The sequence below is a fragment of the Coregonus lavaretus genome (genome assembly GCF_964263955.1).
Source record: "Coregonus lavaretus genome assembly, chromosome: 1".
NCBI lineage: Eukaryota > Metazoa > Chordata > Actinopteri > Salmoniformes > Salmonidae > Coregonus > Coregonus lavaretus.
The window spans coordinates 55,615,776-55,630,357 of NC_139988.1; the positions used below are offsets into that span (position 1 = coordinate 55,615,776).

General features: G+C 42.3%; 1 protein-coding gene across 1 annotated transcript in view; it reads right to left on the reverse strand.

The window, feature by feature from the left end:
* The window catches only part of dntt (deoxynucleotidyltransferase, terminal), a gene marked incomplete at both ends in the record, with an annotated part of 234,685 nt that overhangs the window by 145,928 nt on the left and 74,175 nt on the right, over positions 1 to 14,582 (reverse strand). The window contains one exon of the mRNA XM_084153007.1: positions 4,546 to 4,716. Coding sequence (XP_084009133.1) covers positions 4,546 to 4,716 — 171 coding nt within the window. The remainder of the gene's footprint in view (positions 1 to 4,545; positions 4,717 to 14,582) is intronic.

Sequence of the window (14,582 nt, forward strand, 5' to 3'; positions counted from 1 at the left end):
TGGTGGGAAAGTGCTCATATTTTCTTTATGCAGATTTGAGAATATTTGCATGAAAATCTGTCGCCAATTGGATGGAAACCTAGCATATAGCACACAATATGTTACATTTTACATACAGCAGGTTTTTAAAGGACCAAAGAGTTTAGCCTGCTTCGTGTTTTCATTTCTGCAATGGAAATAATATACTGGTATAGTCACATCCGTACTTAGCATCTCCGTCATCGGACCACTTCCGTATTGAGCTTGTCACTGATACTTCCTGTTTGAGTTTTTGCTTGTAAGCAGGAATCAGGAGGATAGATTTATGGTTAGGGTGAGGGAGATCCTTGTATGCGTTTCTGTGTGTGGAGTAAAGGTGATCTAGAGTTTTGTCGCCTCATGTTGCACAGGTGACCTGATGGTAAAAATGAGTTTAAATGGATTTCAGTTACCCTGCATTAAAATCACCGGCCACGAGAAGTGTCATCTTTGGATGTGACTTTTCTTGTTTGCTTATGGCCCTATAAAGCTTGATGAGTGTGTTCTTATTGCCAACTACGAAAAATTTAGATGAAAACTCTCTTGATAAATAGTATGGTCTTACCATCTGGCGAGTAAAAACTTGAGACTTCCTTAACATTAGTGATCGCGCACCATCTATTGCTAACAAAGAGACACACCCCTCCCTCCTTCGTCTTACCGAGGCTGCCGACCGGTCTTGACGATGCATGGAAAAAGCAGCGAGATGTACACTTATTGTCAAAAGTTTTAGAACACCTACTCATTCAAGGGTCTTTCTTTATTTTTACTATTTCTACATTGTAGAATAATAGTGAAGACATCAAAACTATGAAATAACACATATGGAATCATGTAGTAACCAAAAAAGTGTTAAACAAATCAAAATATATTTTATATTTGAGACTCTTCAATTAGCCACCCTTTGCCTTTGACAGCTTCGCACACTCGTCATTCTCTCAACCAGCTACATGAGGTAGTCACCTGGAATGCATTTCAATTAACAGGTGTGCCTTGATAAAAGTTAATTTGTGGAATTTCTTTCCTTCTTAATGAGTTTGAGCCAATCAGTTATGTTGTAACCCTTGAATGAGTAGGTGTTCTAAAACTTTTGACCGGTAGTGTATATTATCCATGTCCTTGTTCAGCCACAACTCTGAGAAACATGGAATATTACAGTTCTTCGGGTTACGTTGATAGGATAGTCTATGATAGCTAGCTACTTTGCTTCATGCTTAGTTATGGTTTGCCAATGTTGGGTTATTCTGGTTTCGTGTTTGCGGGGTGCGTTCCCTGCTATCTTTGTTGTGGTTGTGCTGCACTTGAGTTTCGGATTTCACTCCCTGTAATTATGATTGTATATGCATGGACATTACATGGAACGCGTCCCTAATACAAATCATGAGCCAGAGTTGCGACGAACAGAAATGTTTTATTTTACCATTAGCGTTAGGTAGATCTAATAGAGGATGCAACTGATTGATTATTGACAGTGACACCGTTATATGATTATGGGGGGGTTTGCCTTCATAAATCATTTGATCATTACATATTCTATTTCAACTTTACATGGCCTAACTTTTCCGCACATACTCTATCACAGGATATGATTGCTGATCATATACAGGGTTTTCATTTCTATTCCCGACCCAATTTAGTAATCTAAAGTTTTAATGACTGACACTTCAGATAATAGGGTAGGAGTTGGGGGGTAAGCTGCTAGGTCTACATGCTGGAATGTCAAGTCAAGGATCAGCCCGGTTAAACAGGCTAGAGTATTTTCTCATCTTAAGAATTTAAAGACAGATATAGCATTCTTACAAGAAACACATCTGAGTACAGCAGATCATGGTAGACCCCATAATGCTTGGCTAGGCCTATCTTGAACAGCTCCAAACATTTATTGCAGATTCATTCTCTTGACCTCACCCCCACCTCTTGAGGGAAATGCTATATGTTTATAGGATCACCTAATCATGTGAAAATGTTAGGCTTGTATGTTTGCTTTTTATTATATTGATTTATGGTGTGTACTTTTCTGTTAATTTGTATACAGTGGGGAGAACAAGTATTTGATACACTGCTGATTTTGCAGGTTTTCCTACTTACAATGCATGTAGAGGTCTGTAATTTTTATCATAGGTACACTTCAACTGTGAGAGACGGAATCTAAAACAAAAATCCAGAAAATCACATTGTATGATTTTTAAGTAATTAATTTGCATTTTATTGCATGACATAAGTATTTGATCACCTACCAACCAGTAAGAATTCCGGGCTCTCACAGACCTGTTAGTTTTTGTTTAAGAAGCCCTCCTGTTCTCCACTCATTACCTGTATTAACTGCACCTGTTTGAACTCGTTACCTGTATTAAAGACACCTGTCCACACACTCAATCAAAGAGACTCCAACCTCTCCACAATGGCCAAGACCAGAGAGCTGTGTAAGGACATCAGGGATAAAATTGTAGACCTGCACAAGGCTGGGATGGGCTACAGGACAATAGGCAAGCAGCTTGGTGAGAAGGCAACAACTGTTGGCGCAATTATTAGAAAATGGAAGAAGTTCAAGATGACGGTCAATCACCCTCGGTCTGGGGCTCCATGCAAGATCTCACCTCGTGGGGCATCAATGATCATGAGGAAGGTGAGGGATCAGCCCAGAACTACACGGCAGGACCTGATCAATGACCTGAAGAGAGCTGGGACCACAGTCTCAAAGAAAACCATTAGTAACACACTACGCCGTCATGGATTAAAATCCTGCAGCGCACGCAAGGTCCCCCTGCTCAAGCCAGCGCATGTCCAGGCCCGTCTGAAGTTTGCCAATGACCATCTGGATGATCCAGAGGAGGAATGGGAGAAGGTCATGTGGTCTGATGAGAGAAAAATAGAGCTTTTTGGTCTAAACTCCACTCACTGTGTTTGAAGGAAGAAGAAGGATGAGTACAACCCCAAGAACACCATCCCAACCTTGAAGCATGGAGGTGGAAACATCATTCTTTGGGGATGCTTTTTTGCAAAGGGGACAGGACGACTGCACCGTATTGAGGGGAGGATGGATGGGGCCATGTGTCGCGAGATCTTGGCCAACAACCTCCTTCCCTCAGTAAGAGCATTGAAGATGGGTCGTGGCTGGGTCTTCCAGCATGACAATGACCCGAAACACACAGCCAGGGCAACTAAGGAGTGGCGCCGTAAGAAACATCTCAAGGTCCTGGAGTGGCCTAGCCAGTCTCCAGACCTGAATCCAATAGAAAATCTTTGGAGGGAGCTGAAAGTCCGTATTTTCCAGCGACAGCCCCGAAACCTGAAGGATCTGGAGAAGGTCTGTATGGAGGAGTGGGCCAAAATCCCTGCTGCAGTGTGTGCAAACCTGGTCAAGACCTACAGGAAACGTATGATCTCTGTAATTGCAAACAAAGGTTTCTGTACCAAATACTAAGTTCTGCTTTTCTGATGTATCAAATACTTATGTCATGCAATAAAATGCAAATTAATTACTTAAAAATCATACAATGTGATTTTCTGGATTTTTTTTTTTTTTTTTTTTGATTCTGTCTCTCACAGTTGAAGTGTACCTATGATAATAATTACAGACCTCTACATGCTTTGTAAGTAGGAAAACCTGCAAAATCGGCAGTGTATCAAATACTTGTTCTTCCCACTGTATGTAACTTAATGTCTTTCCTTTTATTTTAAATGTGTTTGAAGGCACTCTGTGTTGTGAATAAAGTGGAAGTATATCAGGAAAGGGGGTTGATGGGGGAAGGGGGACATTTAAAAAATATATATTTTTAGAATATCCTGTCTTTTTTGTGTGAATAAAAATATATAAAAACAAGTATTTGATACACTGCCGATTTTGCAGGTTTTCCTACTTACAAAGCATGTAGAGGTCTGTAATTTTTATCATAGTTACACTTCAACTGTGAGAGACAGAATCTAAAACAAAAATCACATTGTATGTATTTTCTATTGGGTTCAGGTCTGGAGACTGGCTAGGCCACTCCAGGACCTTGAGATGCTTTTTACGGAGCCACTCCTTAGTTGCCCTGGCTGTGTGTTTCGGGTCGTTGTCATGCTGGATGATCCAGTCACGACCCATCTTCAATGCTCTTACTGAGGGAAGGAGGTTGTTGGCCAAGATCTCGCGATACATGGCCCCATCCATCCTCCCCTCATGCTGGCTGATCACTCCCAACCCATAGGAATCCCCACCCGGTTGATTGCCATTGAGGGCTTCCACCATTTAAAAGTAATGTCTATACTAAAACAAGTTACATCCATCTAGAGTCCTCCATTTACTGTATCACTTGACACCGAAACGCCTGTTATTTTTCCAAAATAAAGATAGGATCATTTAAACATTTAACATAATGAATTAGATGCATAAGTAATTCAATCAATCAGAAAGTTTCAGATTCATACAATCAAGACTGAACATTTTACAGCGAACAATATTTCTCTAAATTAAATTTAAAAGTCAGGTAAAAAATCATGATGTTACTATTTAGTTAATTTGGTATGCAGTGGAGCTGATGTTACCTCCATGACAGCTTTAGTGTGTTCCCCCAGCCAGGGGAGGCCCTGGATGGCCCCCAGACAGCGCACTGCTGACGGCAGACTCTTCAGGACTGAGGCTGCTTGCCGGAATGCCAGGCATGGACCCTTACTTTCATTGAACTCAGAACTCTCAGCCAGCTCCTCCATCACATCCTACAGAGAAGAGGGGACAGAGAAAGAGAAAGAGAAAGAGAGAGAGAGAGGTACAATGAAAGGAGAGGGAAGAGAGGAGAGGGATGTGAGAAATATGGAGATGAGAAACCATAAAGATGAAAAAAGGAAACCCACAAGAATCGTGATATGAGGTCAGAGAAGAGGGAAGGGAGAGGACAGGGAGAAAAACAAAGGGAGAGATAGTGTGGGGAAAGAGAGAGAGATATGTCAGGTGTGCACTCACACGTCAGATGCACTGACCCATGGTGGCAGCCAGACAGGGATCGGAGCACATAGTCCCCCTCTCCCTCTCTCCTTCCCCTCTCCCTCTTTACCCCCACCCATCTCTCTTCCCACAGCAGTAGGCCCCGGTGCACAGGCCTCTTCTATATGACTGCACAGCGATATTTTGATCGGTGTGCACCGGAGAGGAACGTGTCATTTTCCACTTGTTGACAAAAGGTTCCCCAGGGGCCTGCGAAACTCTTTCCTCTCTGAAGCAACATGGTGGTTCAACGAAAGTAAAGAACATCTGTCAGGAGTTTTCCCTTTTGTTATTTTCAATAGAAGGATTTGGCCGGGGGTGGGGGAGTGAGGGTTTTATGCATGAGCAGTCCCAGAGGACACCATGTTCCAGGGAAGAGTAGCTTCCTTACTCAATACCTATTGCTCTGCATTGATATACAGTACAAAACAGTACAGTACAGTACAGACTCATGGTAAATGTAGGGATGTACAGTCAGGTCCATAATTATTGGCACCCTTGATAAAGATGAGCATCAAATACTGTATAAAATAATAATACAAATACTAAGCTATATTGCATGCAAAAATGTTTTGGGAAATTAGATTGTTTTATACTAATAAAATTGCTCAGAGAAAGATATTTTGCTTAACAAGCAATCAAAAAAGAATAGGGGTCAAAATTCTTGACTCCCCTGTTTTCAGTATCCAGCACCCTACCCTTGCGAGGATAACGACACTGTGACATTTTCTCTTATGTTTTATGAGATTGGAGAACATATTGAAAGGGATCTTAAACCATTCCTCCTTACATAATCTTTCCAGTGCCTTGATATCCTTTGTCTGCGCTTATGGACTGCCCTCTTCAAATCAAACCACAGGTTTTCAATGTGGTTCAAGTCCAGAGACTGTGGCAGAGGCAGCCAGGTTTTTGGCCGCAAGTGGATCTTCCATCAAGACAATAACCCCAAGCACATATCCAAATCTACAAAGAAATTGTTAATTGGCCACAACATTTTACAATGACAATCTCCCAATGTCTGTTGGAAAGCAGACTGAACTCTAGGATTTTGCCTGTGGTTAGCTCTAACCCGTTAATTTTTATCCTAAAAAAACTCCCTAGTCCTTGCCGATGACAAGCTTGAAAATATGAAGAGTGGTACTCAGTGATGTGGTATTGGATTTGCCCCACACATAACACTTTGTATTCAGGACATCAAGTTCATTTCTTTGCCACATATTTTGCAGTTTAACTTTAGTGCCTTATTGCAAACAGGATGCATGTTTTGGAATAGTTTTATTCTGAACAAGCTTCCTTCTTTTCACTCTGTCATTTAGGTTAGTATTGTGGAGTAACTACAATGTTGTTGATCCATCCTCAGTTTCTCCTATCACAGCCATTCAACTCTGTAACTGTTTTAAAGTCACCATTGGCCTACTAGTGAAATCCCTAAGCGGTTTCCTTCCTCTACGGCATCTGAGTTGGGAAGGACGCCTGTATCTTTGAAGTGACTGGGTGTATTGATACACCATCCAAAGTGTAATTAGTAATTACACCATGCTCAAAAAGGGATATTCAATGTCTGTTTTTTGTTTTTTTACCCATCTGCCAATAGATGCCCTTCTTTGTGAGGCATTGGAAAACCTCCCTGGTCCTTGTGGTTGAATCTGTGTTTGAAATTCACTACTTGACTGAGGGACCTTACAGATAATTGTATGTGTAGGGTACAGAGATAAGGTAGTGTGGAAGGACCACCAGCCCGGCATGATAGTAGCCCAGCCCAGCATGTGAGTAGAGGGGATCAGAGGCAGTTAAGCACACCTGGCGGCACTAATCACCTATTCTCTTCCTCCTACATAAGATATGGAGAACCAGTAATGGGGGGGAGCTCAGTGGAAAAAGGATGTGCTGATTCTCCAAACGGATTACTTACCTGACAAACGACAGAAGAAAGGAACGGACTACCTGTTGGGAATGGCAAACACTGATTCTCACCACCACCAGAAATGAGCTCTCCACGAACGTATAGTTAAGACGGTGACACACCCGTAATTTATGTTATAGTTAAAAGTTACTCACCTTGTTGTCCTTATTCCTGTAAAGAAGAAGATTTGTGTTATCCTTTTGAGATCATCCTTGGTTGTGTGGGCATGTTTGAAAATAAAAGATACCTCAATAGAGAACTTTGTTCTATGTCAAAAACCTGCTCCTGACTCGTTTATTCCACCTTTGCGCTTTAGAGCGGACAGCCCCCGCAATATGGAACTTTTCAGGGAAGTCAGGAACCAATATACACGATCAGTTAGGAAAGCAAAGGCTAACTTTTTCAAAAAGAAATGTCCTGTAGCACTAACTCCAAAAAGTTTTGGGACACTGTAAAGTCCATGGAGAATAAGAGCACCTCCTCCCAGCTGCCCACTGCACTGAGGCTAGGAAACACTGTCACTACCGATAAATCTACAATAATTGAAAATTTCAACAAGCATTTTGCTACGGCTGGCCATGCTTTCCACCTGGCTCAGCTCTGCACCCTCCGCTGCAACTTGCCCATAACCCCCCCCCCCCCCCCCCCAAATCATCTGGGCTAGACAATCTGGACCCTTTCTTTCTAAAATTAGCCGCCGAAATTGTCGCAAACCCTATTACCAGCCTGTTCAACCTCTCTTTCGTAACGTCTGAGATCCCCAGAGATTGGAAAGCTGCCGCGGTCATTCCCCTCTTCAAAGGGGGTGACACTCTAGATCCAAACTGTTACAGACCTACATCCACCCTGCCCTGCCTTTCGAAAGTATTATATCTGGTTTCCGAGCTGGTCATGGGTGTACCTCAGCCATGCTCAAGGTCCTAAACAATATAATAACCGCGACTGATAAAAGACAGTACTGTGCAGCCATCTTCATTGACCTGGCCAAGGCTTTTGACTCTGTCAATTACTGCATTCTTATTAGAAGACTAAATAGCCTTGGTTTCTCAAATGACTGCCTCGCCTGGTTCACCAACTACTTCTCAGATAGAGTTCAATGTGTCAAATCGGAGGGCCTGTTGTCTGGACCTCTGGCAGTCTCTATGGGGGTGCCACAGGGTTCAATTCTCGGGTCGACTCTATTCTCTGTGTATATCAATGATGTTGCTCTTGCTGCTGGTGACTTTCAGATCCACCTCTACGCAGACGACACCATTTTCTATACATCTGGCCCTTCATTGGACACTGTGTTAACAAACCTCCAAACGAGCTTCAATGCCATAGAACACTCCTTCCGTGGCCTGCTCTTAAACGCTAGTAAAACAAATGCATGCTCTTCAATTGAACGCTGCTTACACCCGCCTGCCCGACTAGAATCACTACTCTCGGCAGGTCTGACTTAGAATATGTGGACAACTACAAATACCTAGGTGTCGGGTTAGACCGTAAACTCTCCTTCCAGACTCACATTAAGCATCTCCAATCCAAAGTTAAATCTAGAATTGGCTTCCTATTTCGCAACAAAGCCTCCTTCACTCATGATGCTAAACATGCCCTCGTAAAACTGACTATCCTACCGATCCTTGACATCGGCGATGTCATTTACAAAATAGCTTCCAACACTCTACGCAGCAAATTGGATGTAGTCTATCACAGTGCCATCCGTTTTGTCACCAAAGCCCCATATACTACCCACCATTGTGACCTGTACGCTCTCGTTGGCTGGCCCTCACTACATATTCGTCGCCAAACCCACTGGCTCCAGGTCAACTATAAATCACTGCTAGGCAAATCCCCGCCTTATCTTAGCTCATTGGTCACCATAGCAACACCCACCCGTAGTATGCGTTCCAGCAGGTATATCTCACTGGTCATCCCCAAAGCCAACACCTCCTTTGGTCACCATTCCTTCCAGTTCTCTGCTGCAAATGACTGGAACGAACTGCAAAAATCTCTGAAGCTGGAGACACTTATCTCCCTCACTATCTTTAAGCATCAGTTGTCAGAGCAGCTTACCGATCACTGCACCTGTACACAGCCCATCTGTAATTAGCCCACCCAACTACCTCATCCCCATATTGTTATTTACATTGTTATTTATTTTGCTAATTTGCACCCCAGTTTCTCTATTTGCACATCATCTTCTGCACATATATCACTCCAGTGTTAATAATAAATTATAATTGTAATTATTTTGCACTATGGCCTATTTATTGCCTTACCTCCATAACTTACTACATTTGCACACACTGTATATAGCTTTTGTATTGTGTTATTGACTGTACGTTTTGTTTATTCCATATGTAACTCTGTGTTGTTGTTGTTTTTACCGCACTGCTTTGCTTTATCTTGGCCAGGTCGCAGTTGTAAATGAGAACTTGTTCTCAACTGGCTTACCTGGTTAAATAAAGGTGAAATAAAAAATAAAAATAAAGAGCAACCGACAGAATACTTGGTCCGCTCACAGTAGTCATCGAAAAATCATGTTAAACTCTATAATTGCACACAGAGTAAGTCCATGCAACTTATTATGTGACTTGTTAAGCACATTTTTACTCCTGAACTTATTTAGGCTTTCCACAATAAAGGGGTTGAATACTTATTGACTCAAGACATTTCAGCTTTTCATTTAGTATCAATTTGTTAAAATGTCTAACAACATAATTCCACTTTCACATTATGGGGTATTGTGTGTAGGCCTGTGACACAAAATCTCAATGTAATCATTTTAAATTCAGGTTGTAACACAACAAAATGTGGAAAAAGTCAAGGGGTGTGAATACTTTCTGAAGGCAATGTACATATACCACCAAAACAAAAATACACATATCCCACTCAGTACAGATGTCAATTCAACTTCTATTCCATGTTGGTTCAATGTAATTTCATTGAAATGACGTGGAAACAACGTTGATTCAACCAGTGTGTGCCCAGTGGGATGTAGGCAATGAATTACTCGAAGTACAGAATATAATGTTAAAAATAAATTAAAACATGAGATCAGGAGGCCACATTTCGCCAGAGGGTGAAATATTGACAGCTTTACTATAGAGACTTGCCCAACCTTTAAAACTGTGTTTCTCTTCAGTAGATCATAATAGCATGGCAAAGTTTGCGGGGTTTTTCTCTCCTGGTCTGGTTGAGTAGTGAGCTAGATCAGTGCAGTCACCAACAGTGTGGCCGGGCCATGGGTTATCTGTCCAGACATGGTGCCTTGGGTAAGCAGGCAAGACCTGAGCCCAGCCTGGCAGGAGACTCCACTGACCCATTCACAACATGCGGCGAAAGGATGACCTCAAACACCCCAACAAGCACGCACATACACACACAGGAAGTTCACACGCATGCATGCACACTCACACAACACACTCCCACGCTTGCACAGCTGGGCTCCCTTCACAGCATGAGATAATGAGAGGATTGAGGCCTTAATTGAGATGGGTTAAAGGGCAGGCTCCTGCTGTGCTGGGATACTCTGTCTGCACTGTGGGTCTGCCTGGAGGAGCTAGCTTGCTAGCTACTGTAGCAGAGGGAGCCTTAGACATAATTCAACTAGAACCACTGTACAGAATGGGGCAGCATTCCACTGATTATGGGGAAAGATATCTTAGCTCCGTTTGTCTAGCACAGGCATCGGTTGTCTAGTACAGTCATCAGCAAAGTATGGCACCGGTGCCAAGGCTGGCATGTGAGGGTTTCCCTCAGCACGCCAAACAATTGTATAACATTGACTAAATAACTGAAATTGCATTTGTTTTAAAATTGCATTGATTTTCCTTCAATGGGTACTGCTTTGGACCAGGTTTGTGAGAGTATTTCTTATGTGTGAAGAAAATGTGTAGCGAAGATGCACCTGAAATGCTTTTCCAACAGTCTTGAAAGAGTTCCCACATACAGTGAGGGAAAAAAGTATTTGATCCCCTGCTGATTTTGTACGTTTGCCCACTGACAAAGACATGATCAGTCTATAATTTTAATGGTACGTTTATTTGAACAGTGAGAGACAGAATAACAACAAAAAAATCCAGAAAAACGTATGTCAAAAATGTTAGAAATTGATTTGCATTTTAATGAGGGAAATAAGTATTTGACCCCCTCTCAGTCAGAAAGATTTCTGGCTCCCAGGTGTCTTTTATACAGGTAACGAGCTGAGATTAGGAGCACACTCTTAAAGGGAGTGCTCCTAATCTCAGCTTGTTACCTGTATAAAAGAGACCTGTCCACAGAAGCAATCAATCAATCAGATTCCAAACTCTCCACCATGGCCAAGACCAAAGAGCTCTCCAAGGATGTCAGATTGTAGACCTACACAAGGCTTGAATGGGCTACAAGACCATCGCCAAGCAGCTTGGTGAGAAGGTGACAACAGTTGGTGCGATTATTCGCAAATGGAAAAAACACAAAAGAACTGTCAATCTCCCTCGGCCTGGGGCTCCATGCAAGATCTCACCTCGTGGAGTTGCAATGATCATGAGAACGGTGAGGAATCAGCCCAGAACTACACGGGAGGATCTTGTCAATGATCTCAAGGCAGCTGGAACCATAGTCACCAAGAAAACAATTGGTAACACACTACGCCGTGAAGGACTGAAATCCTGCAGCGCCCGCAAGGTCCCCCTGCTCAAGAAAGCACATATACAGGCCCGTCTGAAGTTTGCCAATGAACATCTGAATGGTTCAGAGGAGAACTGGGTGAAAGTGTTGTGGTCAGATGAGACCAAAATCGAGCTCTTTGGCATCAACTCAACTCACCGTGTTTGGAGGAGGAGGAATGCTGCCTATGACCCCAAGAACACCATCCTGACCGTCAAACATGGAGGTGGAAACATTATGCTTTGGGGGTGTTTTTCTGCTAAGGGGACAGGACAACTTCACCGCATCAAAGGGACGCTGGATGGGGCCATGTACCGTCAAATCTTGGGTGAGAACCTCCTTCCCTCAGCCAGGGCATTGAAAATGGGTCATGGGTGGGTATCCCAGCATGACAATGACCCAAAAACACACGGCCAAGGCAACAAAGGTGTGGCTCAAGAAGAAGCACGTTAAGGTCCTGGAGTGGCCTAGCCAGTCTCCAGACCTTAATCCCATAGAAAATCTGTGGAGGGAGCTGAAGGTTCGAGTTGCCAAACGTCAGCCTCGAAACCTTAATGACTTGGAGAAGATCTGCAAAGAGGAGTGGGACAAAATCCCTCCTGAGATGTGTGCAAACCTGGTGGCCAACTACAAGAAACGTCTGACCTCTGTGATTGCCAACAAGGGTTTTGCCAACAAGTACTAAGTCATGTTTTACAGAGGGGTCAAATACTTATTTCCCTCATTAAAATGAAAATCAATGTATAACATTTTTTACATGCGTTTTTCTGGATTTTGTTGTTGTTATTCTGTCTCTCACTGTTCAAATAAAACTACCATTAAAATTATAGACTGATCATGTCTTTGTCAGTGGGCAAACGTACAAAATCAGCAGGGGATCAAATACTTTTTTCCTTCACTGTATTCTGAGCACTTGTTGGCTGCTTTTCCTTCACTCTGCGGTCCGACTCATCCCAAACCTTCTCAAGTGGGTTGAGGTCGGGGGATTGTGGAGGCCAGGTCATCTGATGCAGCATTCCATCACTCTCCTTCTTGGTAAAATAGCCCTTACACAGCCTGGAGGTGTGTTGGGTCATTAGCCTATTGAAAAACAAATGATAGTCCTACTAAGCCCAAACCAAATGGGATGGCGTATCGTTGTAAAATGCTGTGGTAGCCATGCTGGTTAAGAGTGCCTTGAATTCTAAATAAATCACAGACAGTGTCACCAGCAAAGCACCCCCACACCATAACACCTCCTCCTCCATGCTTAATGGTGGGATATACACATGCGGAGATCATCCGTTCACCCACACCACGTCTCACAAAGACACAATGGTTTGAACCATAAATCTCCAATTCGAACTCAATGGACAAATTTCCATTGCTCGTGTTTCTTGGCCCAAGCAAGTCTCTTCTTCTTATTGGTGTCCTTTAGTAGTGGTTTCTTTGCAGCAATTCGACCATGAAGGCCTGATTCACACAGTCCCCTCTGAACAGTTGATGTTGAGATGTGTCTGTTACTTGAACTCTGTGAAGCATTTATTTGGGCTGCAATTTCTTAGGCTGGTAACTCTAATGAACTTATCCTCTGCAGCAGAGGTAACTCTGGGTCTTCCATTCCTGTGGCGGTCCTCATGAGAACCAGTTTCATCATAGCGCTTTATGTTTTTTGCGACTGCACTTGGAGAAACGTTCAAAGTTCTTGAAATGTTCTGTATTGACTGACCTTCATGTCTTAAAGTAATGATGGACTGTCGTTTCTCTTTGCTTATTTGAGCTGTTCTTGCCATAATATTGACTTTGTCTTTCACCAAATAGGGCTATCTTCTGTATACCTCCCCTACCTTGTCACAACACAACTGATTGGCTCAAACGCATTAAGAAGGAAAGAAATTCCACAAATTAACTTTTAAGAAGGCACACCTTGAAACGCATTCCAGTGGACTACCTCATGAAGCTGGTTGAGAGAATGCCAAGAGTGTGCAAAGCTGTCATCAAGGCAAAGGGTGGCTATTTGAAGAATATCAAATATCAAATATATTTTGATTTGTTTAACACTTCTTTGGTTTCTACATGATTCCCTATGTGTTATTTCATAGTTTTGATGTCTTCACTATTATTCAACAATGTAGAAAATAGTAAAAATAAAGAAAAACCCTGGAATGAGTAGGTGTGTCCAAACTTTTGACTGGTACTGTATATATTTCCAACAATCTCCCCCTCGATAACCACCGACCCTCGGTGTGAAACAGCAAAATGTCATGCTCGGATCCCATATATCCAGTGGAAACATAATACAATACCTGAACACTTCTCCCTTGTGCAAGTACAGCTGGGTCGTTCCAAGAAAAATAGTGCCTTTTGGGTAGAGTAATCCTGTAAAAATTTGTTTCATTTCACCTTATTTTAGTATTCTGACATAAAGACCACATGTTCCACTTCATAAAAATCATGTTTTCCCATCTGAATAGGTCAAATTAACCTGTACGTGACTGCATGATTCCATATGTGTTATGTCATAGTTTTGATGTCTTCATTATTATTCTACAATATAGAAAATTTTAAAAAGAGGTAAAAACCCTTGAATGAATAGGTGTGTCCAAACTTTTGACTGGTACTGGATTTGTCTTTCAGTTACATCTGTGTTGGCGCTGACACATTGCAGACATTGAGTCCAGAGTAGGACTGTGGCGGTCACGAAATTTCTTCAGCCGGTGATTGTCAAGCAGGCTACGTGCGACTATGAGATTTTTTTTTTTTTCACGCATTGTTTCTTGCCTTAAACTGGGCATCATTCACAAGTGTTAAGCTAATATTGTCACCCATCAGACTATTCTTGATTTAATCTTGTCTTCACGTATACTAAATAATATGTGTGAAATTGGTTTTGATTTAGAATGGACCATTATCATGCACCTGTCTCGAAACAGTGGCAGGGGAAAAAATACATGTAATATCTGCACTTAAATAGCGAATGGAGGACGCTTTTCCTGTGGTTCATTTTCATGCCAGCCAGGTAGGCTATACTCCTGTTGTAAAGATAAGCAATGTGCTTAATATTTGCTTAATATTAAGAAAGTTGAG